The sequence below is a fragment of the Salvelinus fontinalis genome, chromosome 4 (assembly GCF_029448725.1).
Source record: "Salvelinus fontinalis isolate EN_2023a chromosome 4, ASM2944872v1, whole genome shotgun sequence".
In the NCBI taxonomy this organism is placed as follows: domain Eukaryota; kingdom Metazoa; phylum Chordata; class Actinopteri; order Salmoniformes; family Salmonidae; genus Salvelinus; species Salvelinus fontinalis.
In genome coordinates, this window is record NC_074668.1 from 20,822,788 (window position 1) to 20,847,697 (window position 24,910).

Genomic DNA, 24,910 nt, shown 5'->3' on the forward strand with positions numbered 1-24,910 from the left:
TGGAATGTAGGCCAATCATCAATTATGAGCCCGTTTTACTTGAGTCTCCAGTTACAGTCAGATTGGAGAGAGAGGTTTATATTGAAAGCTATCAGAGTGAGATGGCATAGGCTCCTTGTCTGTAAAGGAAACCCTTTACTCATACAGGTTTAGAGACGTGATCCTGGTCTAAGCAGAAGAAAGAGGGGTAGAGGGGAGAGGGGGTTCCCCACCTGGGCACACCTTGTGGCGGTCTGATGGGGAAAACAGCAAAAAATCACAAAGTACAGAGCACAATTATGGCAACTTCCAACACAAAGAAAATATTGAATATGTTTGCATAAGCAGGTACAATCTAAACAATACAATATTATGAATGGAGATGGGCCTATAATATATGAAACTATTGTGGAAGTGAGAGGAACTGATCTAACTAGAAAAGGCCCTATGCCACATAGCATTTTAGGCCATAATGACACTTCATCAAGGATAATTGGGTTGAATAATGGCTTTCATTGTTCAAGGCAATGTTCATGAAACAGACACAAATCAAGTTGTATTTGCCAAGAAGACACTCCTGCCAGTTGTTTGGGTTGCACAAATAACAGTTTGTTTCTTCTGTACGATCAGACATACAGTATCTAACGGACAGAGGACACCTGACAGATGAGGAATGTCTGAAGGAAGACAGAACAATGCCATGTTGTTGAGAGATTTAAGGAAGCAACTTCCCCTAAAACACATCCTGCAACATCTCCTGAGCGGCGTTCGAGGCCGCTAGCTCCACAGTTTGTAGCAGCAGGATGGATGTCAAGAGGTGCATCCAACACAACGACAGCTGAGCCAGGCAGTTAGCACCGTGAGTCCCCTGACAGTGTACAGTAGTGGATGACACATGGCCGTGGCGGTACGGTTCATTCACAATTAGGCAGTGGATCACATGGAGAATGAGGTCCGAGACATGCAGGGAGAATAATGTCCATCATCAACACGGCCGGCTGTCTGTCAGAGTGGCTAGGGGAGGGTGTTGTAAACAAACACACGAGTGGGAATGGAGGCTGGAACTATATGGTCACAGTAAGCAGTCACCAATTTAGATACCTTGATGACACCAGTTTTGAAGACACTAAAGTTCCATGCAGAGAAAATGGCTTTCTTTCTTACTACCTTGTATGAGTAGTCACTGCTTAACTATGTGTGTTTTGTAATGAAAGCATGAGCTGCTATAGAGTAGAAGGATAATTCTCATCACAGCAACAGATGTATTTGTCTAATGCAGTCCAGGTGAATATGTAGTCATGATAAGGGACAAGGAGAATGAACACTGAGGTGACATGCCCCCTGTAGCAGAGAGGAACATGGACACCACAGATGATCTATGGTCAAGCAGATGAATATGAGAGAAGACAAGTGGATTATGAAAAGATGAACAGAAGAGAGAGAAATGATTGTGTCCCAGAAGAGAACAGGCCTATGGAATAAGCATAGACCCTGTTACCTCTCACACACAGAGACAGGCAAGATGAGGGAGAGAGAGAGAGAGTGAAAGCATTACCCCATGAAGCTCCTTCAAGAGATCCAAGCCACAAGGAAACAGAAGAGTAACTTTGAGTCAATAGCACACAAAACACATGTACACACACACACATGTACACACACACACAGGTACACACACATGTACACACACACACACACACACACACACACACACACACACACACACACACACACACACACACACACACACACACACACACACACACACACACACACACACACACACACACACACACACACACACACAGCATGAAATATAGCATTTTGTGGAGGTGAATTTAACGCAATTACAACCCATACTACTGCAAAACACCCCAACCGGTTGCTCTATCAGCATATAAACGACTAGGACATTATGTATTCCTATTCTCCAATTGTGTTTTTATGGAACTAATGGTAGGTTCAGTCAATACCCCAGGCAGCAGCAGCATTAGCAGGCATACAGGACTAAACATAGTGTTTCAACTGAATGGCCCTATTCTCATAACAATAACAGTTGGACAGAAAACTGAGCCAATAATGAATACAATATTGCAGCAGTAAGAGGTAACAGACATCATTATTCAGGGGTACATATTCTACTGTATTGTACTGATGCAAGGAATTTCATGATGAGTCATTTCTCTGATGGGAAATTACAGACTAATTATAGTGTATGTAAAAATGCATGCACAGCATGTCTACATATTTTACACCCAGTGTCTGGGAAAATGCAATGAATCCGTTTCTTTGGTCAAATTTGACTTGTGCAATTCTTATTTATTTTTTTAAATGGGAGGGGATTATGAATGTTAGTAAGAAAATATTAAACTTACGAAAATGCAAATGCCACCAGTGCTCCACTGACCACAATGAAGTCCAGAATGTTCCAAAGATCTCTGAAGTAAGAACCAGGATGGAGCAGAAGGCCCAGGTCAACCATCTGGACCAATCAGAGAGCAGGGTTAGATGCTACAGTACACTGAGAGCGGCGGAACCTCGCATAGTCCTACACCAAATGTATTAAAATAAAGCTCCCATGCAGTCTTTGTCATTTTCTTTTTAAATCATAACTGTATGTCTAATAAATCACTGTGTGTGTTAATAGATATTTTATCATTTATTTCACCGAACCTCTTTGTCCGTTGAAATGCTCAGTCTGATCATGTGGGCTTCAGGAAACACATTTGAAGATATTTACATACACAGCTCTGACTGGCTCATAGGATAGTCTAGAACCCACTCCCTTGCCCAGATGAACAGTCATTGGTCTACTATAATCAGATCACATTTTGACATCATGATGTGGGCTAAAAGTTGAATCCCACCTGAACAGGATGAAATTCCAGGCATAAAAAAAGAAAGGGCATTACCATAATTTTCACAATTTCAGAGTGTTATTTCGACCTCCTTGTGTGGAAATATAATTTAACAAATGAGAAAATCATGTTTTTAACTGCACTGCCCCTTTCATCAACCAGTTGACATGGTGCCCTAGTAGCAGCCTAAGCACAGAGCTTCTCTAAATCTGTACATATTTAATGTATTTTTTGGTGTTTCAAATATATATATATAATTTTTATATTTTAATTTTTTTTATAACATCACGTTTTTATTGCATATATCTGGAGTTTTTGAGCCACGGATTTGCAAGTAGACTGACTGGTTAACACTTTTTGGCTTGACTAGCTAGTGTCATGACTGTGAGGGTCCAAAGATCAGGTTTTCAATTAATCAACTTCTATCAGACCCCTCTCACCCGCAGAGGGGAGGAGAGATTGATGTGGGGGCTTTGTGACACCTCACGCCCGGTCATAAATTGTATGCAGCAGAGGACTCTCTTGGCTAATTAGTATCAACCAAAGGAATGTCTTTGTCTGCCAGCCCAAAACTCTAACGTCCAAAAATATTTCTAACCTCCGAATGTGGGAAATGGTCAGTGGGTAGATGTAGAAAACTAATGTCATATTGTATGAACCAAATACTGTATCTAAGGAAGGAAACCCGCTTCAGCTGTCAAGTTTTCATCCAACCTGATGTGAATAGAATTTGAAGAATGATTAAACTATTTTTGTTAAGATAGGAATGTGATTTTGGTTTTCTAATGAGATAATCGTTTTTGATGTCCTTTGCACATCAACCTGTTGAGGACAGAGGGCGCTGTTTTCACTTTGGGGGAAAATCGTGCCCAATTTAAACGGCCTCGTACTCAATTCTTGCTCGTACAATATGCATATTATTATAACTATTGGATAGAAAACACTCTCTAGTTTCTAAAACCGTTTGAATTATATCTGTGAGTAAAACAGAACTCCTTTTGCAGCAAACTTCCTGTCAGGAAGTGGAAAATCTGAAATCGATGCACTGTTCTAGGGCCTGCCTATTAATGTCCTTGATATTTATTAGTATAGATGCACTTCATACGTCTTCCACTAGATGTCGACAGGCAGTGAGAGAAGAAATGGAGTGTGTAACTTGATCTGGTGTCGAATAAAAGCTCTCGGCATGACGTGTCACCAGTTTCCTGTTTTCTGGAGAGCGCGTGAAGGGACCTGGATTTGCCTTCTGATAAGCTGTCGTTATGGACGACTAATATCTCCGGCTTTGATTTTATTTGATACATGTGACAATTTCCTCGTAAAGTATGTTTTTTCAATATAGTTTTATTAGATTATTGAAATTTATTCGGGACGTTAGGCGTGTTGCGTTCTGTGCCTTTGTTCAGGAAGGAGAGCTTAGCGCCACTTTGCTAGCTTTCCGTGCTAATTGACTGGAGAAGAGGACATTCTAAATCCAAACAACGATTGTTCCCGACAAAGGACCCCTTGTACAACATTCTGATGAAAGATCAGCAAAAGTAGGACCCATTTTATGATGCTATTTCATATATCTGTCGAACATGTGAAATAGTCGTTTGCGGCCAGGTTTTAGGCACGCTCTCGCCATAACGTAAACTGCATATCGTAATGAAGTTATTTTTAGAATTCTAACACGGCGATTGCATTAAGAACTAGTGTATCTGTCATTTCCTATACAACATGTATTTTCTAGTAATGTTTATGAATAGTTATTTGGTCAGAATAGTTGGAGTGTCATAAAAATATCCGCACATTCTGGGAAAAAGATGCTACGTTAGCACAATGTATAACCGCTGATTTCAGCTCTAAATATGCACATTTTCGAGCAAAACATAAGTGTATGTATAACCTGATGTTATAGGACTGTCATCTGATGAAGGTTTATGAAGGTTAGTGAAAATTAATATATTTTGCTGGTTTATTCCCTATCGCTAACATGCCTATTGCTATCGCTAACGTGCCTTAAAGAATGAATGCGGTAGTGTGGTAGGCTATTGTAGTAAGCTAATATAATGCTATATTGTGTTTTCGCTGTAAAACACTTAAAAAATCTGAAATATTGTCTGGATTCACAAGATGTTTGTCTTTAATTTGCTGTACACCATCGATTTTTCAGAAATGTTTTATGATGAGTATTTAGGTATTCGACGTTGGTAATTACTCTGGCTGCTTCGGTTCTATTTCTAACGGTAGCTGTGATGGTAGCTGCAATGTAAAACTGATTTATACCTCAAATATGCACATTTTTCGAACAAAACATAGATTTACTGTATAACATGTTATAAGACTGTCATCCGATGAAGTTGTTTCTTGGTCAGTTTGGTTGGTTCTTGGTTAGTTAGGTTGGCTTTGTGCATGCTACCTGTGCTGTGAAAAATGTCTGTCCTTTTTGTATTTGGTGGTGAGCTAACATAAATATATGTGGTGTTTTCGCTGTAAAACACTTAAAAAATCTGAAATATTGGCTGGATTCACAAGATCTTTGTCTTTCATTTGCTGTACGCTGTGTATTTTTCATAAATGATTTATGATGAGTATTTAGGTAATTCACGTTGGTCTCTGTAGTTATTTTAGTTGCTTTGGTGAGAGTTGTGATGGTGGCTGCAATGGTAAACTATGATTTATACCTGAAATATGCACATTTTTCTAACAAAACATATGCTATACAATAAATATGTTATCAGACTGTCATCTGATGAAGTTGTTTCTTGGTTAGTGGCTATTTATATCTTTATTTGGTCGAAATTGTGATAGCTACCTATGCAGGAAAAAAATGGTGGAAAAAAAAAGTTGTGTCTTTTGCTATCGTGGTTAGCTAATAGATTTACATATTGTGTCTTCCCTGTAAAACATTTTAAAAATCATGATGTTGAAAAATGATGGCCGGATTCACAAGATGTGTATCTTTCATCTGGTGTCTTGGACTTGTGATTTAATGATATTTAGATGCTAGTATTTACTTGTGACGCTATGCTAGGCTATGCTAGTCAGCTTTTTTACTGATGGGGGTGCTCCCGGATCTGGGATTGTGATGAAGTAGAAGTTAATGTGTGAAAGTTAAATATTTCAAAAAAATATATTTTGAATTTCGCGCTCTGCCTTTTCAGTGGAATGTGGGAGGAGTTCCGCTAGCGGAACGCCGGAGCCAGACAGGTTAAGTAGCTATGCCCCAAGTGAGGTCAGAAAAGCGTGTCATGAAACTGCCCTTTTCGACCAGAGTGCTGAGGACTGGCTAAGAATTAACATATCAGACCAGAAAGACGTGAGACTGTTGTACACACGTTGAAATGGTTAGAAACTCAAACTCTCAAGACGAGGTGAAGAAAATTAACTTACGAGACAAGGACATTGCCAGTCTGCAGCTACGCGTGTAAAGTGGTTTGGAACTTTGACTATCTACCCGAGGAAGAGGAGAAGAAAACTGAACGGCTAAGTAGCTGTTCTTTGGAAACAGCCCATTGGAGACCGGACATTGTGTTCTCTAGTGGACAATCAGAGCATGTACAAGTGGCCCACAGGAAAGGCTCACCGAAACAACTTTCCGAGAGGGCTTGGTTCCGACCGAGATAAGCGATGAATGAACGGCATTCAACTCGTAAATAGATTCATTATTTATTTTTTCCAAACGGGCGGCGGTTTGTGTGCAAGGTATATGATTAATGTGAAGACAGTCCTAGAATGTATCCACGATAAATGTCCCTTTTTCTCTCGCTCTCTACTTTCCGCACCCCCTTCTCCATCTCTGTGTAATAAGCCGGCATATCTTGTCAGTCCCCTCGGGACCTTTGTCTCATGTAAGTGTGTATGTGTATTCTGTGTTATTATTTAGTTAGCTAGTAAATAATAATTAAACCAATTTGTGCAGATCCAATAAGGTTACAACTGTTCAGAATGAGACTGATATGAGGTCATGATTAATAAGTGACTTATCAACATATAACTTATCCTGTTGAGGATGGGGGCGCTGTTGTCACTATTTATGCTAATCGTGTAATTTTTGAAACGGCTTCCCACAAAATTCTTGATCGTACAATATGCATATTATTATTATTATTGGATAGAAAACAGTCTATAGTTTCTATAGGAGTTGAAATTGTGTCTCTAAGTGGAACAGAACCCATTCTACAGCAATTTCCCTGACATGGAGTCAGATTTCAGAAATGTTGGCCCCTGATCTGGAGTCAGTTAAAAGGTCACAGTTATTGCTATGAGTATACGGACACTGCTTACGTCTTCCCCTGGATGCCTTTACGTGATGACGATTTGAATGGGGTCGATTGCGCGTTCACAGGCACTACAAATTAAAAAACCCTGAGGCTAGTCACTCTTTTGGAGCTGCGTCATGCGCCTAGAGGACACCGACCCGCACCTGTTCCAAGCATTAGTGGAGGGAGTAATATTACTCTGGTCATGTTTCTACTCGTTATGGGAGTTAAAAACATCATAAGGTAGTTAATTTAAAGCGTTTTATAGCAATTTATATCCGTTTAGTGCGATTTTGGGACATTTATTTCTGAAACGCTGTGAATTGCTGGGCACGCTTCCAGTTCATCCCGAACGCAGTTGGCATTTCCACATGGCAAGAGGACAGCTTTCCACCAAAAGACGATTAGACCCAAGAAAGGATCCTTTGCCCAAGATACTGATGGAAGAACAGCTCAAAGTAGGACATTTTTATTATGATAAATCGTGTTTCTGTCGAAAAATGTTAGTGGCTTAGGACGCCATGTTTTTTGACGTAGCTTCGCTTGGCGCAAACTGTATTGAAAAGTAAGGATAATTTAAAAAATGTAATTCCGCGATTGTATTAAGAATTAAATTGTCTATCAATCCCTGTCCACCCTATATTTTTTAGTCACGTTTATGAGTATTTATGTATAAGAGTAGATCACTGTCTAATATGGCGCACGGACATTTTCTCACCAGCTGGGCTACATTTCACATTGTCTAACCATGATTTTGGTGGCTAAATATAAACATTTTCGATCAAACTCTATATGGATTGTGTAATATGATGTTACAGGAGTGTCATCTGAAGAATTCTGAGAAGGTTAGTGAAAAAATTAATATATTTTGGCGATGTTGACGTTATTGCTCACTTTGGCTAGAATCAATGCTGGGCTGCTATGTGCTATGTGCTATGCTAATATAACGATTTATTGTGTTTTCGCTGTAAGACACTTAGAAAATCTGAAATATTGTCTGTATTCACAGGATCTGTGTCTTTCGATTAGTGTATGCTGTGTATTTTTACGAAATGTTTGATGATTAGTAAGTAGGTAAACACGTTGCTCTATGTAGTTATTCTAGTCCATTTGTGACGGTGGGTGCAATTGTAACCTATGCCATCTACCTGAAATATGCACTTTTTTCTAACAAAACCTATCCCATACCATAAATATGTTATCAGACTGTCATCTGATGAGTTTTTTTCTTGGTTAGGGGCTATAAATATCTTAGTTTAGCCGAATTGGTGATAGCTACTGGTGTTGGTGGACAAATAAAAGATGGTGGATTATGCTAATGTGTTTTTAGGTAATAGATGTACATCTTTACATATTGTGTCTTCCCTGTAAAACATTTTAAAAATCGGACATGTTGGCTGGATTCACAAGATCTGTGTCTTTCATTAGCTGTATTGGACTTTAATGTGTGAAAGTTAAATATTTAAAAAAAAATTTTTTTTTGAATTTCGCGGCACTGGTTTTTCAGTGGGGGTGGGGGGGGAGTGCCGCTAGCGGCACCCTCATCCTAGACAGGTTATCTATCTTCTCGAGTTCGGGAGACGGTAACTCGTTAAACAACTTTCTTCCGTGGTGCCCTAAATCCTAATGAGTTCATTGTTACATCATTCATTTAATTGAGTTACAATTCAACATAGTTAGTGGATTAAATAAATAACAGCCATTAGATTAATGAAAGTAAAGTCACAACACTAGCTAAAAAAAATCATCTGGACATCTGTTTCACCTGGCTGCCAATTCCAGATCTTTTGAGAACATAATTTGAGGAGTCGCCTGAAGCATGAGAGGAATGGGGAGACAGAGGAATACAGCAGTGCTAAGGCCAAGGGCTCATAGTGAGGACAACTGGCTACTATTCTGAACTTTGTATGGTGAGCTTTCTGGCGCCCAAAGCTTCTGAGACATCACCCAAGTGTCTGCTACACAGAGTGGAAGAGGAGAAGTCCAGTGGTTATAAGACTCAGGGTGGTTCCCAGACTTGCCCTGTACAAGATCATCAGCAGACTCCATCATCATCATCTACTTTCATCTGTCCAGCTCCCTTCACTCAAGCAATGAACTGACCCTCTCCATCTTTGGATGTCAAAGACTTGGCTTCTATTGGTTGACCTGTCATGATATATTGCTTGACCTGACATGATATATTGCTTCTTTGTTTTTTTTGCTCTGGAAGCACTTTGAGATTCTATGATAAGTGCTATAGAAAAGTAATACATTATTATTATTAAAGAGCTCTCACTTAGTAATGCATTTAATTAAACATGGGATGTGGCATGAGGCCAATATAACTATAGGAGTAACTGAGTGAAAAACAAAGAAATCAATCCTAGTCTAATATAGTGGAAGACTAAGACAGCTGCCAAAATGATCTGAAAACATGTTATTTTTGTTCAGTCATTTAGCATGTAGTAAACATCACATGCTATCCAAGCTCTTACCTTAATCACCATCTCAAATGTGAAAACTCCCGTAAAGACATAGTCCAGATACTTGAGCACCTGAACAGGAGAGTGAGTGCATTAGCAATAAAAAAACACAGCTAAAAGGCCATGCAAAATGAATTATTCCTCCAGCTCATTTGAACAGCTGTCTGGTCCTTTCCTTGCTTACAGATCGATTTGGATGAACTTTGTTGTCACACCTGTCATTATTTTTCTGACTGAGTCATCGGAGATGTCATGACAGTGTAGATATAAATCAGGGATGGGCAACTGGCAGCCCACAGATCAATTTCCCCAAAATGTTGTGCATCAGCAGTTTTTATCTCGTTATGTCAGTCACTGACAGTCACTCAATTAGCACTTGTCAGCAAAAGGGCCCGTTCTTTTGTGGCCACCACCCCCATCAAAGTTGTCCATCCCTCTGGTGTACATGTAGATGTACGGACTATGGCTGCCAGATTGAGGGGACGTGTGTGTGTCTGGCATGTCTGCCTGTGTGTGGTGTGTGTGTGTGTGTAGACTCACATTGTTGCGTGGAGCGTTGGCCTGGACAGGGTCCTCAGCAGCCAATGCAATGCTACTCATAGATATCACTACCAGGATACACATCTCAAAGTACTGCAGGCTCACAATGTAATGACACAGACGCCGCACCCTGGAAAAGATGGAGAGAAAGAGAGAGAGAGAAATATATACACAGCTAACCTGTGAGACATCATCTAATGTAAACACTGTTCCTAGTAATGGCTGGTTGCATATAGACAGGCTATCACACTGGCTGGTTGCATATAGACAGGCTATCACACTGGCTGGTTGCATATAGACAGGCTATCACAGTGGCTGGCTGCATATAGACAGGCTATCACAGTGGCTGGTTGCATATAGACAGGCTATCACACTGGCTGGTTGCATATAGACAGGCTATCACACTGGCTGGTTGCATATAGACAGGCTATCACACTGGCTGGTTGCATATAGACAGGCTATCACACTGGCTGGTTGCATATAGACAGGCTATCACAGTGGCTGGTTGCATATAGACAGGCTATCACACTGGCTGGTTTCATATAGACAGGCTATCACACTGGCTGGTTGCATATAGACAGGCTATCACACTGGCTGGTTGCATATAGACAGGCTATCACAGTGGCTGGCTGCATATAGACAGGCTATCATACTGGCTGGTTGCATATAGACAGGCTATCACAGTGGCTGGTTGCATATAGACAGGCTATCACACTGGCTAGTTGCATATAGACAGGCTATCACAGTGGCTGGCTGCATATAGACAGGCTATCACAGTGGCTGGTTGCATATAGACAGGCTATCACACTGGCTGGTTGCATATAGACAGGCTATCACAGTGGCTGGCTGCATATAGACAGGCTATCACACTGTCTGGTTGCATATAGACAGGCTATCACAGTGGCTGGTTGCATATAGACAGGCTATCACAGTGGCTGGTTGCATATAGACAGGCTATCATACTGGCTGGTTGCATATAGACAGGCTATCACACTGGCTGGTTGCATATAGACAGGCTATCACAGTGGCTGGCTGCATATAGACAGGCTATCACAGTGGCTGGCTGCATATAGACAGGCTATCACAGTGGCTGGCTGCATATAGACAGTGTCATAACTCTCCTGTGAAGATCTGAAGGATCAGGTTGCAGTGGGTCCACTCTACAGCGCCCTCTCTCTCTCGCAGAGGGAGGGTGGAGAGGACCACTTTATGGTGGTCGTAAAATACGCTGCCTCTATGCTCTGTAGTGTTTGAGATTGGAATGTAAACTCTGGAACACAGAGACACACTAGGACATCAAAAGTTTGAATAACTGAACAGTATTTCTGTATTCCAAGCAGTTGAACTGGTCCGTGGACACTCAAGGGACAATCATGTCGAGTTTTTTCATTTGGTGACCTCTCGAAAGACAGGAAACACACATTACTGTGTCTTTGGTTGTGTACACTTCTCAATTATGGGGTTTACATCTAAATGTTGTGAAACATATATGATTACATATGAAACTATTTGTGAAAAGATGAAATGTGGTGTTAGCCTTCTAAATGAGAGTATGGGTTTTCCTATGAAGTTTAACTAGTCAGTGGCCACGCCCCCGTGAGTACATACATTTACATTGGCATCATGGAAAGCCCCCTTCTTCCACAGAGTATAAAACCACCCGTGACAAAATTTACATTAGACCAGAAAATATGGCGCTGTCACTACATGTTGAAATGGTTGGCAATACAAACTAGAGTCAAGATAATGCCGAGACGAGGTCCCCATGTTGGAATGGCTATCACTCTAGAGACCAAAACATGCCGGGTGAACTACAACTCTATCAAAGGACAAGATCAGAAAACATGAAGCGGTAGCTACCCGTTGAAATGGTTGGCAACTCTACAAGGGTCAAAAACACAGGGACGAGGTCCCCACATTGAAATGGCTAAGATATCTACAAACTAAAGAACAATTATTCAGGCTCCAGCTGTTTAAATACTTTAGTCTGGTAAAAGCATCCAATCTAAGAACATTTCTGAATGGGACTCTGAAGTATCCATTATAACAACCTACAACTCCGATGGACTCTGATCTCTGGTGGACAAACCAGAGGCTTCCTGTAGACTGATTATCCAGCAAACGGACTGGCGATCGCGGAGAGGGACAGCCAAAAATTGTAAATTGCAATATCTTTTCGAATGAGCGGTTGTTCATGTTCAAAGTATTAGCAATTTCTATGAGTGTCGTTATCCTCTCTGAGTTTCCCGCTCTTGAGTGTCCCCACCCCCCTTTCCTTGTCTACCAAGCCGTCATACCGGCTTAGCCCACTAGGGACTTTCTATCATGTCAGTAACCAATGTACCACCTTGTGTGTTTATGTAATTCTGTGAATGATTAAGTTAGTTAGTACATAACTAATTAAGCCAATTTGTATCTTGCTGATTCATGATCTAGGCTAGGGTTCGAGCAGATATCCAAGTGTTTGAGACATTCAGAATATGACTGATGAGGTAATAATACATTAATAAGTGACTGTAATCGATAAGACATGAAAATATCTGAAGAGTTATATTTGGGAAATTGAAACTCTATAAACAACATATTCCCGTGGTGCCCCGACTTCCTAGTTAATTAAAGTTACATGATTAGATTAAATTGCGTAATTAAATTACACATAGAGAATTGATTTGATAATATACAGTGATGATATGATGACATATGAATGATAGTGAATGATTGTCAACACTATAACAACAGGCTAACACAATGGCTGGCTGCATATAGACAGGCTATCACAGTTTGCTGTTAATTGCTCGTAGGTTTATGCAAAGGTTTACAGGAAATCTACAAAGATGGACATTTGAGTGAGTGTGTGGATTTAAAGGAAAGTGCTAGTCAATTGCATTTAAGATATGCACTATAATGTTAACAGGAGTTAAAAGTGGGACCATGTGACAATGTTCTCATGCAGCCACGGACTACATGAAAGGCAGAGTGTGTGTGGTTTGAATGGTATGAGTTGTGTAGCATATAGTATAGAGCTGCCCACGCCACGTGGCCCACTCACATGTTGGTCTGGCCAAACACAAACATGGAGCTGTAGGGGAGGATGGGTCTGGGTCCGGTCCGAGTCAACGCCTCCAGGGTCTTCTTCTCCTCGTTCATAGGCATGGTCTCACAGTCTATACTGTTCACTGGGACACACATACAAAGCTTTAGATACACCTCAGCAACACAGGACACTGAACTAACAGTACTCGAGTGAAAATAGATTTACGAAACTGACTGGGGATGAGTGTTAGGGTTAAGGTTGGTACTGACTGGGGATGAGTGTTAGGGTTAAGGCTGGTACTAACTAGGGATGAGTGTTAGGGTTAAGGTTGGTACTGACTGGGAGATGAGTGTTAGGGTTAAGGTTGGTACTGACTGGGGAGAAGGGGGGTTTCCCCAGGCGGGGAGGTGATGGTGACAGGGGGGATGTGGATGGCCGTCCGTCCTGTCCGTCTGACGTTCCTCTGGTTGTCTGAGTCCTCAGGTATCTCTGTGCCCCACCTCTGATCTCCAGGGTCCTGCTGGGTGCTAGTGGCCATGGAGTCGCCCTCAGACTCCACATATCTGTCCCTGGGAAACAGAGGAAATGACCATAGAGCACAACTCATTGATCTCTGGTACTAAGTAGACATCTGTTCCTCTAAAATAACATTATGGGATATGCTTTCATCATTGCAAAATGATGTACCATATAGATTTGCACTAGTTAACCAATATAGTCATGCAGAAGTCATCTGGAGACGTAAGAGAGAGAGAGCCAGGGACTGAGACAGTCTTACCTGTGGCTCTTCCCCCTCTCCCTCTCGCTGTGCTCCTCTCCCTTCAGTGTGGACTGGCCCCTGTAACTGTGGGTCTTCTGTCTCCTCCTCTCCCCATTGGCCCCGTTCTCTCCCCTGGAGCATCTCTCTCCTGAGCGGCCATCTTTGTGGCGTGACCTGCGCTCATCCTTACGTCCGCTGTTGACAGTGCCGTTACCCTCTCTGGCCTGTCTGTAGGAGTGGTGGTGGCGGTGCTCTCTCTCTCCCGTCCCAGTTCCCCCTCCACCTCCCTCGTCCACTGAGGTCTGGTGGTGGTGCCTCCTGCCACCCTCTCGGCTGTGCGACCTCTCACTCTTCCCCTCCTTACTCCGAGTCCCGTTGGGGTCCTTGCTGTGACTGTGATGGACATGGTGCCTACCCTCTTTGCCTGGATCTCCATTCTCATTGGCCTCGTCGATGCGTCTCTCCTTGTCCCGGTGGCGCCTACGTGGCTGGGGGCCGGCCGGGTCCCCAGGGTTATCTGTCTCCTCAGGGGTCCGGGGCTTGAGGTGGCCCATGGGGCCGGGGCCGTCGTGGGGCTCCACGACCAGGGGCCGGTCCAGGTGGGTCTTCATGTCAGGGCGGATGTGCAGGGCGGAGGACATGCGTAGCCTCTCCTCAGGGTCCAGCTCGCTGTACAGGGCCTCACTGCTGGCCCGCAGGTTGTGTCTCCTCAGCTGAGTGGTGCGCTGCTCCCACACTGACATCATCTTCAGAGACTTCTGCTGCTCCTTACTGCAGGTGGAGAGACAGAGCAGAGGGACAGGGTGGTTCACCTTTAATAGGGTCACTGAAAAACTCTCCTTTACTGCATGAGTTACATGTATTTGAAGAGAAGGATAAAAACAGAATTATGGAATACAACACATATCAGAAGACATAAAACTCCTGCATGCTGAATTATACACAGTATGCAAGTACAATGGAGGTTTCTTCTCAGCAAAACAGTCCGTTCCCACTCCATTATCACAGGTAAAAAGAAAGCCTTTATGGTAGACCAAGGCCATGCTCTGACATGCTTCATTTGCGTGTCTTTAGAGTATTTTGAAATGGTTGAACACATGCATTCTAAATCAGTAGTCTTCCTACCACACGTATTCCAATACATCAAACATTACTTTCTTTGCTGTGTATGAAACAGAATTAACTTTCCTACAACAGCATGAAAACTATATACAGTTGAAGTCAGATGTTTACATACACCTTAGCCAAATACATTTAAACTCAGTTTTTCACAATTTCTGACATTTAATCCTAGTAAAAATTGTCTTAGGTCAGTTAGGATCACCACTTTATTTTAAGAATGTGACATGTCAGAATAATAGTAGAGAGAAAGATTTATTTAAGCTTTTATTTATTTCATCACATTCCCAGTGGGTCAGAAGTTTACATACACTCAATTTGTATTTGGTAGCATTGCCTTCAAATTGTTTAACTTGGGTCAAATGTTTCGGGTAGCCTTCCACAAGCTTTCTACAATAAGTTGGGTGAATTTTGTCCCATTCCTCCAGACAGAGCTGGTGTAACTGAGTCAGGTTGTAGGCCTTCTTGCTCACACACACTTTTTCAGTTCTGCCCTCAAATGTTCTATAAGATTGAGGTCAGGGCTTTGTGATGGACACTCCAATACCTTGACTTTGTTGTCCTTAAGCCATTTTGCCGCAACTTTGGATGTTTGCTTAGGGTCATTGTCCATTTGGAAGAACCATTTGCCCAAGCTTTAACTTCCTGACTGATGTCTTGAGATGTTGCTTCAATATATCCACATAATTTTCCTGCCTCATGATGCCATCTATTTTGTGAAGTGCACCAGTCCCTCCTGCAGCAAAGCACCCCCACAACATGATGCTGCCACCCCCATACTTCACTGTTGGGATGGTGTCATGAGGCAGGACAAGCCTCTCCATTTTTCCTCCAAACATAACAATGGTCATTATGGCCAAACATTTCTATTTTTGTTTCATCAGACCAGAGGACATTTCTCCAAAAAGTATGATCTTTGTCCCCATGTGCAGTTGCAAACCGTAGTCTAACTTTTTTATGGCAGTTTTGGAGCGGTGGCTTCTTCCTAACTGAGCGACTTTTCAGGGTATGTCGATATAGGACTCGTTTTACTGTGGATATAGATATTTTTGTACCGGTTTCCTCCAGCATCTTCACAAGGGCCTTTGCTGTTGTTCTGGGATTGATTTGCACTTTTCGCACCAAAGTACGGTAATCTCTAGGAGACAGAACGCGTCTCCTTCCTGAGCGGTATGACGGCTGCGTGGTCCCCATGGTGTTTATACTTGCGTACCATTGTTTGTACAGATGAGCGTGGTACCTTCAGGCATTTGCAAATTGCTCCCAAGGATGAACCAGACTTGTGGAGGTCTACAATTTTTTTCTGAGGTCTTGGCTGATTTCTTTTGATTTTCCCAAGAGGCACTGAGTTTGAAGGTAGGCCTTGAAATACATCCACAGATATACCTCCAATTGACTCAAATGATGTCAATTAGCCTATCAGAAGCTTCTAAAGCCATGACATAATTTTCTGGAATTTTCCAAGCTGTTTAAAGGCACAGTCAACTTGGTGTATGTAAACTTCTGACACACTGGAATTGTGATACAGTGAATTATAAGTGAAATAATCGGTCTGTAAACAATTGTTGGAAAAATGACTTGTGTCATGCACAAAGTAGATGTTCTAACTGACTTGCCAAAACTATAGTTTGTTAACAAGAAATGTGTGGAGTGGTTAAAAAACGAAATTTAATTACTCAAACCTAAGTGTATGTAAACTTCCAACTTCAACTGTATACTATCATGTCTACTTGTTCTAGCCTAGTGGTCATTTTCAACCCCAGGGCTGCAATCTTTCCTCCATTACTTACCTGACAACAGAGTATAGCTCTAAACTATGAGGTCTCTGACTTGGGGTGAATGGAGAGGAGGCAGGGGATTATTTGAGTGAATTTACAGTATAGTGTACGGTATACTATAAGGAGGAAATGATACATGCTTATGTAGGGCAAAATAAAGAAGCGGGACAAGATTTTGTTTCCATCCTGCTTCAATAATGTAAACACGATGATGATGATGGTCATCACCAGGAAGGTATACATGCTATACAAGTAGATTGACATGGCCACCATAAGTTAGTTGACCTCAAGTGGTGATGGACTGGGGAGCAGACATAACTCCTAAAACACATAAAGGAGCACATTGAAACAAACAAGGGACAGACTAAGTGTAAGCTCCCTGCCAGTAACAGGTTAGGAGACATTGAAAACAAACACAGGTGGAACAAGAGTTTATAAAGACTGACAGAGGAGAAACATGGGGCGACACAAATAGCACAAAAACCAAAAACTTTCTTCACTGAGAGGAGAACTAAAACTAAAGAAGACAAGGGAAAGACCCAGATGTTGATATTGCACTACAATAAGGAGATTTAGTACTTGACTTTATCTTAAACACGTGTGTGTGTGTGTGTGTGTGTGTGTGTGTGTGTGTGTGTGTGTGTGTGTGTGTGTGTGTGTGTGTGTGTGTGTGTGTGTGTGTGTGTGTGTGTGTGTGTGTGTGTGTGTGTGTGTGTGTGTGTGTGTGTGTGTGTGTTTTGCCTCTCCAGCTGCTTGACAGTGGCATCTGCTCCTGTGGCACATGGTGGCCATTACAGAGCTGTTCAGATGGAACTGCTGACTCACTGAGCGTCAGCGACAGTTTCTAGTGGCTTTGCTGAGGGACAGGGAGTGAGACAGGGAGTGAGAACGTCTTTCAGTCTCTCCCCTACAGAACGTCTGCTCTACACAGCAGGGGCTTGCTGTTAACCCAGCCCAGTCCAGTCCAGCAGCACAACAGACTACCTCTGAGTGGTAAACCCAGTATAGGCAGGAAGTCATTCTTTAGAGAGGGAGAGTCACGAGGAGAGCTCAGTCACTGCAACAAGTGCAGATGTACAGTATTCAAGACATTCACTGGTCCATCATGACAAACATATGTAGATACAGCATGAGCATACCATCTCATGACACCCATTACTGAGGCAGGCTTCCACATTCATCTGCAACAGTTCAACACAGTGGAAAACTCATAATGGTATGACACCATGCTTAGGGGAACAGTTGGGAGTCAAGGGGGAGACGGAGGAAGGGGGGGGGGGTAGCCTGGTGGTCCAGTGTGGGCTTTAGCCAACTCCTCTCTGTGTTCGTTTTCAGACAAGCCCAACATTAAAAGGCATGATAACAATAGAAGAATTGGCTACTGTACATAGTGAATGGGACCCAGGCTAGGAAGGAGGAGGGTGATGAAGTAAAGTGTAACGGAGAGTAAACACTCACAGTGAATTAACGCTGCAGACGGACGAGCTGCGAGAGAGTGCATCTCGACTTTGCTTTACAAAACTGCACATGCAAAAAAACAAAAGTTGGGGGAGGGAGAACAAAAGAGGGGGAGAGTTCAGGGTCAGAAGGAGGACAGGACACCCTCTTTCCATCCACCTGTCTGTCCCTGTACTTTCCTATTAGACGTCAACTCAATGGGAGTCTCAGTTTGAGACCAGACACAAATCTCTGTGCAAGAGATTTATAGGTGCCATGTTTCAAGTCCAGTTACATTACATTTATAATTAGTTTGAAGAAATTTGGAGGAAAAAATTCTCAAAACAAATATTAATAAGGTTCTCAAATTGATGGCTACATCACGTTTTTTAAATAAGATAAAACAGTGCTTTGAAACATTTAAGACAAAACATTTAAAACAATGACAGAATCACATATCCTGCTAACATCTACTATGAAGACACTAATCGCAGGTGTTATGATATGCTCAAAATCTCATGTGGACTATCTATTTAGCTAGCTCAATTGACATTTTATGTTAAGTGCCTGTCACTCAAAAGAGATTAGTGGTGGTGCCCAACAATGGTATACACCACAGAACCATGTGTCTGAATGTACAGCATTGCATGCTCAATCTATGCTCATTGTTTATGAAATTACCTTACTGGCATTGCCCTCTCCGCTCCATGTTGGCCTGTGTACAGCATACTGTGTAGCCTATGTGGGGGTGGGAGCCAGAGAATTAAGGTATCTCTGACCCTTCTTAAGCCTTTTACTAACTGCTTCTCACACATTTACAACATTGAGCCCTACAGTGACTCAAAGAGAGAACACATGATCTATCAAAACACCAGACATTGGGAACAGAAGGGTTGAATCATTCGAAACTCAGAACACAATCCACAAAAAAACTGGGCCTACAGACAGGATAATACAACTTACAGTATATAGAGCCACAAACAACACAACATCTCATGTAGACAAACTTAAAATAATATAAAAGAGCATCTCTAAGGAGGGAGATACAGTGTGGTGTGCTTGGGGGGGGGGGCAGAGGGGTAAGCAGGGGGAAACTGGATCAAACGCCATATCATGACTTACGCTGTGATGGAGATGTTAGCTGCCGACATGGGGCTGACCTCCTTCACCTCCTTGACCTTCTGGAGGGCCATCTTCTTAGTGATGGCCACCTCCTGCTCCTCCTCGTCCTGGGGAGCACATACACACAGAGGAAAAAAGATCACACAGGGGTGGGTAGGAGGGCCATCAATGGAGACATGATGATAAGCCCTGCCACAAGCCAACAAATCAACGACATCAACTCTTTCTGGAGTGACCGCTAAGATTTAAGCCTCTTCCCCATAGGTGAAATATTAATGGTCGAAAAGCCTACAACCAGTTAGAAGATTTATTGCTTTGAGTTATTGACCAGGACAAACAGCAGTCATCCCAGAACAGCACCAGACGACAGGGTAAGGGAACTAGTAAAGCAAGGCACTCTATAACCTAATAGGAATATTACCTGTCTAATTCAACAAGCATAAATACAGGGATTAAATTCCATGTGTCATTTGATTAGACAGCTGACTTTTATGATGGATCATCAGCTGAACTCTTGCTATCTCTCTCTCGTTCCGAGGCTGGAAGCCCTACTGTACTATGTACCATTACCTTAGTGAGCTCCTGTGCGTTTGCAAGGTTGTCAACAGCGATGGCCAAGAAGACATTGAGCAGAGTGTCTGATCAGTGAGTGGTCAGGTAAGTTCAAACAGTCAATCAATCAATATTTACATCGGATCCTAATCATCCTATACAGTAGAGCTTGACATTAACTATTTTTTGCCACTTTCCCTTCAGACAAGTAGGACTGATTTTTCACTTGTCCCCCCCCCCCCCCCCCCCCCCCCCCCAAAAAAAAAGGTGTAACACCATTTTTACATAATTGTATGATGCAAGGAAGCACTTTACAAAATAAAATGCATTACAATATTTTTTACCATAGAGAATCAGACAAAAATGTAGGCTACACGCTGCCTATTGGCTTCTTTGCATATTCAAGCCTGCTTCAAAATACAACATTGCCCCTTTAACACAAATCAAACATTTTATTTGTCACATGCGCCGAATACAACAGGTGTTACCATGAAATGCTTAGTTACAAGCCCTTAATCAACAATCCAGTTAAGAAAAAATAAGAAAAATATTACAATAACGAGGCTATATACAGGTGGTACCGATACCGAGTCAATGTGCGGGGGTACAAGTTAGTCAAGGTAATTGAGGTAATATGTAGGTAGGGTTAAAGTGACCGTGCATAGATAATAAACAGTGAGTAGCAGCAGCATAAAAAGGGGGGGGGGGGGGGGGGGGGGGTCAATGCAAATGGTCCAGGTAGCCATTTCATTAACTGTTCAGCAGTCTTATGGCTTGGTGGTAGAAGCTATTAAGGAGCCTTTAACCCAATTAGTTCCACTATACAGCCGGCACATTTTGAACTAAGCCCTTTAAAACATTTTGTGTTTGAGCTACAGACCATTAGTTTGTGTGATAAACGGGGACAGAGCTAGAGCAGTGTTGGTGAGACAAGGGTGGATCCCGAAGGACTTTATACAAACATTTCCGTAGAGTCCAAATGGTTTGAGCTACAAACTGTTAAAAGCGATCTATGAAAAGCTGAGACTCTCATGAACCTGCACATGTAACATGTTTGCTACACAAGAGTGGTTAGAAGGTAAGGGGTTCTTCTACGTAGAAGATCATAGGAAAGAAAATGGTGCCGGAGGGGATGGCTGCTGTTTTATGTTTTTTTCCCGTATTGTTTGTAACTTTTATGGTACGTAATGTTTCTGCTTACATCTCCTATGACCAAAAAGAGCTTCTGGATATCATAACAGCAATTACTCACCTCGAACTGGACAAAGATTATTTCATTATAGAGTCTGACGTGAAGGATTTACTGCTACTTCTGGACCAGGCCCCAATCCCCCTCATTCACATGAAGAGGAGACTGAGATATAGAGGCGCTGATCCGGGTGCCTTGTGAGAATTCTTGGCGAGTGGGTAACCCACTTCTACCCTCCTTCCTATTGCCCAACATGCAATCACTTGAGAATAAACTGGAGGAGCTCTGTTCGAGACTATCCTACCAAAGGGACATTAAAAACTGAACCCTAACCAGAAGCCATGGATTACAGGCAACATCCACACTGACCTAAAGGCTAGAGATGCCGCTTTCAAGGAGCGGACAATAATGCAGACACTTATGAGAAATCCCGCTATGCCCTCAGACGAACTATCAAACAGTGAAAGCGTCCATACAGGACGGATTGAATCCTACTACATTTTTACATTTACATTTTAGTCATTTAGCAGACGCTCTTATCCAGAGCGACTTACAGTAGAGTACATACATTTTATTACATTTTACATACTGAGACAAGGATATCCCTACCGGCCAAACCCTCCCTAACCCGGACGACGCTATGCCAATTGTGCGTCGCCCCACGGACCTCCCGGTTGCGGCCGGCTGCGACAGAGCCTGGGCGCGAACCCAGCCCAGCCTGGGCGCGAACCCAGAGACTCTGGTGGCGCAGCTAGCACTGCGATGCAGTGCCCTAGACCACTGCGCCACCCGGGAGGCTACACCGGCTCTGATGCTCGTTGGATGTGGCAGGGCTTGCAAACTATTATGGATCACAAAGGGAAATCCAGTCATGAGCTGCCCAGTGACTTGAGCCTACCAGACGAGCTAAATGCCATCTATGCTCGCTTCGAGGCAAGCAACACTGAAGCATGCACGAGAACACCAACTGTTCGGGACGACTGTGTGATCACACTCTCCATAGCCGACGTGAGTAGGACCTTAAAACAGGTCAACATTCACAAGGCCGCAGAGCCATATGGATTACCAGGACGTGTACTCAAAGCATGCACCGACCAACTGCCAAGTGTCTTCACTGACATTTTCAACCCCTCCCTGACCGAGTCTATAACATCTACATGTTTCAAGCAGACCACCATAGTCCCTGTGCCCAAGAACGCCAAGGTAACCTGCCTAAATGACTACCGATCCATAGCACTCACGCTTGTAGCCATGAAGTGCTTTGAAAGGCTGGTCATGGCTCACAACAGCATCTTCCCGGAAAACGTAGACCCATTCCAATTCGCATACCGCCCCAAAAGATCCACAGATGATGCAATCTCAATTGTACTCCACACTGCCCTTTCCCACCTGGACAAAAGGAACACCTATGTGAGAATGCTGTTCATTGACTACAGCTAAGTGTTCAACGCCATAGTGCCCTCAAAGCTCATCCCTAAGCTAAGGACCCTGGGACTAAACACCTCCCTCTGCAACTGGATCCTGGACTTCCTGACGGGCCGCCCCCAGGTGGTAAGGGTAGGCAACAACACATCTGCCACACTGATCCTCAACACAGGGTGCCCCTCAGGGGTGCGTGCTTAGTCCCATCCTGTAATCCCTGTTCACCAATGACTGCGAGGCCAAACATGACTCCAACACCATCATTAAGTTTGCCAATTACACAACAGTGGTAGGCCTGATCACCCACAATGATGAGACAGCCTATAGGGAGGAGGTCAGAGTCCTGTCAGTGTGGTGTCAAAAAGTGCTACAGCTGCACCATTGAGAGCATTCTGACTGGTTGCATCACCGCTTGGTATGGCAACAGGTCGGCATCCGACTGTAAGGCGCTACAAAGGGTGGTGCGTACCGCCCAGTACATCACTGGGGCCAAGCTTTCTGCCATCCAGGACCTCTATACCAGACAGTGTCAGTGGAAGGCCCTACAAATTATCATAGACTGTTCTCTCTGCTATGGCACGGCAAGCGGTACCAGTGCGCCGAGTCGGGGTCCAAAGGCTCCTTTACAGCTTCTACCCCAAGCCATAAGTCTGCTGAACAATTAATAAAATGGCTACCTGGACTATTTGATTTGACCCCCTTTTTTACGCTGCTGCTACTCGCTGTTTATTATCTATGCACAGTCACTTTACCCCTACCTACATGTACATATTACCTCAATTACCTTGACTAACCTGTACCCTCGCACATTGACTTGGTACCCCCTGTATATAGCCTCGTTATTATTATTTTATCGTGTTATTTTTTTGTTAGTTAGTATTTAGTAAATATAAACTGCATTGTTGGTTAAGTAAGCATTTCACGGTAAGGTATCGGTTTGGACATGAGGCTGCAGCCAATATGCATATCACTCACACTTTGACATGTAGGCTTTTTATTTATGTACATGAAAAATAGATTTGAATATTATTCCAATGTTAGCCTCTCTGATCGGAGTAATTGTTTGACATTGTGATTTTAGTTAGATTTTCTTTATACTTTTCCTTTCGGACAATTTAAATCTATATTCTTGTTGTCCAAGACAAGAGGACAAGTGTTAATGTCAAGCCCTGCTATACAGTATACACTGAGTAGACAAAACATTAAGAACACCTGATTTTTCCATGACATAGACTGACCAGGTGAATCCAGCTGAAAGCTAAGATCCCTTATTGATGTCACTTGTTAAATCTACTTCAATCAGTGTAGATGGAGGGAAGGTAACAGGTTAAAGAATAATTGGATTGTGTATGTGTGCCATTCAGAGGGTGAATGGGCAAGACAAAAGATTTAAGTGTCTTTGGACAGGGTATGGTAGTAGGTGCCAGGTGCATGGGTTTGTGTGAAAAACTGCAACACTGATGGTTTTTTCACGCTCAAGTTTCCCATGTGTATCAAGAATTGTCCACCAAAGGACATCCAGCCAACTTGACACAACTGTGGGAAGCACTGGAGTCAACATGGGCCAGCATCCCTGTGGAACGCTTTCGACTGCTTGTAGAATCCATGCCCTGACGAATTGAGGCTGTTCTGAGGGCAAAATGGGTGGTGTTCCTAATGTTTGGTATACTCAGTGTATATTTAAATTCTTACAAATCTATGTCGAATCATGTTACTATCACAGGCCTCGTGATGCTTATAGAGGAGTTATCATTCGTTACTCATTGTGTACTTATTCCTCGTGCTACTATCTTTTTTTCTCTCTGCATTATTGGGAAGGGCCCATAAGTAAGCATTTCACTGTTCGTCTACACCTGTTGTTTACGACGCATGTGAAAAATACTATTTGATTTGATTTAATCAATGCAGGTCCATCACCCAGAGAGGATACAGTTTCCAAACAGGGTGAGAACGATGAAGTAGATGGAGGAGAACATTCCCCGGCGCACGCCCCCCTGGGACTCTATCCCATGATACATCACCGCATTCCAGTCCTCTCCTGTCAGAATCTAGGAGACACAAACATATTGTCACGGATTTAGCTAACGGTATTACAGTAATTATAATATAAAGTGATTTTCAAAAGGCAAACAAAGCACAACTTCATTGAGCATTTTGTAAACATCACCTGGAAAACTGTGAGAATGGCTGCTGGAAAGGTGTCGAAGTTTGTTGTTGGTGTCTCCTCTTCAAAATTAAACCTGCAATAGGAAACACAGATTAGAGAGGTTGTTAACTTTGAGCTATACCTGGCTATCACACAGGTTCACACTATATTTTATAATCCCTCATCACCTTTGTGACCATTGAAAAATGTAGAAGAATCACACTTAGTGATAATATATTATTGTGTTGCTCCAGCACAATATTTATAG

At 42.6% G+C, this 24,910-nt stretch overlaps 1 protein-coding gene across 5 annotated transcripts in view; it reads right to left on the reverse strand.

Annotated features, from left to right (window-relative positions):
• LOC129853307 (voltage-dependent N-type calcium channel subunit alpha-1B-like) overlaps positions 1-24,910 on the reverse strand; it is a 193,199-nt gene that overhangs the window by 27,408 nt on the left and 140,881 nt on the right. For 3 of the 5 annotated variants that reach the window (XM_055919201.1, XM_055919200.1, XM_055919203.1), the window contains exons 15-26: positions 24,664-24,736; positions 24,427-24,544; positions 19,904-19,971; positions 19,334-19,440; positions 18,893-18,949; positions 18,233-18,295; positions 13,896-14,648; positions 13,493-13,686; positions 13,133-13,259; positions 10,084-10,213; positions 9,556-9,615; positions 2,352-2,458 (exon numbers count right to left, since the gene is read on the reverse strand). In XM_055919201.1, the coding sequence (XP_055775176.1) occupies positions 2,352-2,458; positions 9,556-9,615; positions 10,084-10,213; positions 13,133-13,259; positions 13,493-13,686; positions 13,896-14,648; positions 18,233-18,295; positions 18,893-18,949; positions 19,334-19,440; positions 19,904-19,971; positions 24,427-24,544; positions 24,664-24,736 (1,857 nt within the window). The remainder of the gene's footprint in view (positions 1-2,351; positions 2,459-9,555; positions 9,616-10,083; positions 10,214-13,132; positions 13,260-13,492; positions 13,687-13,895; positions 14,649-18,232; positions 18,296-18,892; positions 18,950-19,333; positions 19,441-19,903; positions 19,972-24,426; positions 24,545-24,663; positions 24,737-24,910) is intronic. The other 2 variants (XM_055919204.1, XM_055919202.1) reach the window with 1 other exon arrangement.